Source organism: Botryllus schlosseri, chromosome 7 (assembly GCF_051294905.1).
Source record: "Botryllus schlosseri isolate E-star chromosome 7, Bs_hap1, whole genome shotgun sequence".
In the NCBI taxonomy this organism is placed as follows: domain Eukaryota; kingdom Metazoa; phylum Chordata; class Ascidiacea; order Stolidobranchia; family Styelidae; genus Botryllus; species Botryllus schlosseri.
In genome coordinates, this window is record NC_137242.1 from 4,205,909 (window position 1) to 4,210,108 (window position 4,200).

Genomic DNA, 4,200 nt, shown 5'->3' on the forward strand with positions numbered 1-4,200 from the left:
AGTCATGTTCAATGACCCGAGTCCAAGTCGAGGCAATGCACGGATTGACTCGAGTCGAGTCATTTCCGTGTTTTGAGAAAATGACTCGAGTCAAGTCGAGTCATCAGAAAATCGTGACTCGAGTCATTACAACCCTAGACATGAAATATATTCCCTCTTTAAAAATATTGTAGTTGATTTCACTTTATGTATGACGGTATCGTTACAGAGAGGTCTTCTGTATAATTTAGGCTTACCATACGTCCTCTTTTAAGAGGATTTGTCCTCTTTTTTGACTTTTTTTAAAGTGTCCTCGGAGGACGCCCTTTTGTCCTCTTTTTTGAGATTTTGTCCTCTTTTTTAGGATTTAGAGCAGATTTAGAGCAAATTGCGAGTGATATGCCACATATTAGCACAGACGTAAAGCTTTTTTAGTTATCCACCTGGCAATGTGGGGAGAAAAACGGTATTTTGAGTTCTGTGCGGAAGAGACGAACTTTTTTTTTTTTTTTTAGTCAACCGATCACAAAGTGGGAAAAATTAACCGATTTTTGAGAATTTCACTCCGGATCTACAAGTTGCAAATTTCTGAAAAAGTGTCCTCTTTTTTGATTTCCAAAATATGGTAAGCCTAGTATAATTAATCCAAGTTCTTTTGTCACACGCACGTAAAAGTTTGAAATTACGAGCTATATACCATATATTGTTGTTTCAAGAAACAATCATCGCGTAAATTGGCAATGCCGTTTCTGATACAACTCCGTATTTCATTTCGCCTCAATTACGGGCCTTATAACACCCGGCGGAGGGCACAATTCCATTGTCCATGACATTTTTTGAAATTTGAAAATAATATATTTGAAAAACTCTTTAAACAGTTTCATTACTGACCTCGGAAATCTGCTATCATAGTTGACATTTCTGGTGATTCACGGGCGACAGCACCGCGGAAATAGCACGTGACCCTCGGCGTCATATATGTTTCCGAAGGTTACAATAATGGTTACGTAAGCTGACGTGATTGTTAAAAAATGTCACCCTCTAAATGCGTGGTCATATAAAATAAACAACCGAGAGATATTGAAATAAATTCATCATATTTGTATGGTAGGCTACCCGAAATTGCCTCGAGTGTGTCCGAAGTTTTTTTGCGCGTTTCGCACGATTTATCCTCAGCTAATAATAATTGTAATGTGTACTGTGTAGCCCCGTATCGTAGTTTATTGAATTGATCGTCCGCAGTTTGATCGCATTATTGATGTCGGGGGCGCTTGTCAAAAAGGTTACACAGAATGCAAAGTGCGCACCCTTGAAATAGACTAGCCTACCAAGTTCATTATTTATTGAAAGATACCGTGATACAGTTTTAGAACGCCTTCCGCAAATAAGTTACAGTCTGTGCACGTTTGAGGGTTATGTATAAATCATTATCTATGAAGAACTATTCAATGTACGAAGTATTTACTAAGGCAGACGAAAACGCCTCGTAAGTCTACATAGTTATAATCATCCCAAAAGGTAAATTTCATTTCGCCATAAAATACTCGCCTTTGGTGGCTCAGCAAGAAATGATTGTTGGGATATATCTCCGTATTCAGGCCAGGTTAGAATCTTCACAGCCAGACATAATTACGTAGCCGTATAAGCAGGATCTATGTGGGTGTTCAAAGGTGTTCGCATTTCCAGCTGTCAGGATTCAACCGAATCAGCATGATAGATCTGTATTCTGCATGGCTAAGATGGCCCAGCTAGAGGATCAGCGTTCTGTTAGCGTGTTGTGTTGTCGTCACTCACGTGAAACAGATATTTCGTACACCAAGCCATGGTTATCATTACTATGGAAGGCTAAACGGATGTATTTATCATTCCAAGAAATTTAAGTTCGACTCATTATTTCAATCCCTTGATACAGTCCACGGTAGCCTAGGCCTACTCGGTTTTCATCTCGCAGTTGCATATTTTTCCTCGGTTTTCCGAACGCTCTACCCTCATTTACGACTGATAGTTTCATGTGGTGCTGATAAACTATTTTCCCAATAGTTGCGATTGGATTGGTCATGACCAATACTGAATGTAAAGTGAAGGAAATAGCAACTGGTTGGGTGATGCTAAATGCGTTTTGTTTCCCGTTTCGCTGCTTCCAATCTTTTTTGCAGTTTTCAGTTTTAGGCAAAACTAGGCCTATAATACGAACATTTTTGCTTACTTGTAAATCGCTACTTCTACTTGAGTAGAATTTTGTGGCGTTACTTCTACTCCTACTTGAGTACCAACCGACGGTGACTACTTTGACCAATTCAGTTCTTTATGATAAATCTATGATCCGCTATACGATCCCCCGTTGTCCCCCAATCCATTTCCATTAATTTTCTTTTCTCCGCGAGATGGAACAATGAATTGATTGACTGTATTCTTTAATAATCCAGAATTTCTGACAGACTTTAGAAAGGAAATGAATTACATAATTCTTTCGAGTGTGCTGACCATTTTGCTGGCTCCACAAGGTTAGTTGGGCACATCTACATATCCTTAAGCACACAATTTCATTAAAACTGTGGTAACATTTGAAACAAATGGTGTTTAACACTTTGACTGCCAATAATCCTAAATATAGGATTTTACTCATTCCCATAAAGGGCCAGCGATCCTATATTTAGGATATTTTTGAAATGAGTATGTACAGTGAAGTCCGGAATTGGTTCTATCCCCGGATTACGGCTGTATCCGAGGTTACTGAATAGGCTTGTTGTCATAAACCACCATTTTCGTTGCCGGAAGTATTTTTTAAAAATCACATCTGCATACAATAGGTCAACCTTTTTTTGGTTTGATCACTAGGTGACTTTTCATAAAATGAGCAGCAAAAAAATTGAATTATTTTTATAATTCCATGATGTTGAAAAAAATTGCGCAAGGTTTGCACTTATCAGCACGCCTGATTCCAGCCAAATATCCAACTAGTCGAAAATTCATTGTTCGCTGGCGTTTACTGGCAATTTCCAGAATAGGCCTTGGCAGCTAAAGTGTTAAAACACTTTGTTTTAAACAGCGCTTTAATAAATGCCTTTTAAAACAAAGTTATGTTTTTTATCAAATTTTGTATATAATTATACACTAGTTAAAACGGTACTAGATTTTGACTATGCATTAGAATTCTTATTATATGTCTTGTGATGCAGGCTGGGCTACAGTTGTCAATAATCGACCTGGTTGCCATTGTAAGCCTATTCTGAAAACAGTATACCTCGCTGTTTTTCAACAGAATAAGCCCATAGCCTCTTTACAGATGAAGATTCTCGACTCGATTGTACTGCGGCTAGCAATTAAACCGGGAAATAAATATGCAGTCGTGTAGCTGCGAGTGCGGACCACGATGTTTTAATATCTATGCCAACTTAGGCCTATTTAATATGTATTTGAAGATACATACAAAATATGCACGATAGTTATGTACTGGATACATGTCATGATTCGATTAATACATGCAGATTGTACGTCATTGCGTAGGTTATTCGTTGGAGTGTCAACAATACACTGAAGATACTTACCACGGAGTGTCCGATGCTATCAACCCGGTCGTCTGCGACGAATCGAAAACGACATGTGTGTCCCTTCAGTACACAGCACAGCTTGAATCAGACGGTATGGACCTGGCTGGTAAAATTTGGGTAGTAATAAACTCACCATTGTACATACAGGGTCACATGTGAAGTTTCAGCAAGGCTTATGCTCCACAATGGGCGTCTGTAGTCAGTTCTGCTCATCTATCAAGTCCGACGATGGAATTAAAGCTCACATACCGCAGTGCCAAGTCCAATGTTGTACAGGAGACCTTTGCAACAAGCGACTTCTCTAGACTAATGACGCCGATTCAGAGTGAAATTTAGTATGATTAATTTTCAATTTGCGAAGATTACAATATATTGATATCTTTTCGATCAGAAATATAGCGGTGGTCGAGTCTCGTGTGCGTATACCTAGGCAATGGGCATTGTGCAGGTATAGTGCGCATTGCGAGGGATTGCTACGTTAGTAAGTATTTATATCAGAGGATTGCGCTGACTGGGGCACGCGAAATTATTTTTCATGGCACATAAAGTTAATTGACACATAGGACATGTTACAATTACGTTTGTTGCAAAAAGTGAAACACGTATATAGGGTTTCCATATTTTGGAAATCTGAAAAGAGCACACTTTTTCAAAATTTCCAGACTTACAA

General features: G+C 38.7%; 1 protein-coding gene across 1 annotated transcript; it reads left to right on the forward strand.

Annotated features, from left to right (window-relative positions):
- The first annotated feature begins 2,367 nt into the window (after positions 1-2,367).
- On the forward strand, positions 2,368-3,924 carry LOC145442431 (uncharacterized). Its single transcript, XM_080320338.1, has 3 exons — positions 2,368-2,483; positions 3,487-3,621; positions 3,678-3,924. The coding sequence occupies exons 1-3, from the start codon at positions 2,432-2,434 to the stop codon at positions 3,833-3,835; spliced, it is 345 nt and encodes a 114-aa protein (XP_080176464.1). The 5' UTR covers positions 2,368-2,431; the 3' UTR covers positions 3,836-3,924.
- Positions 3,925-4,200: the final 276 nt, after the last annotated feature.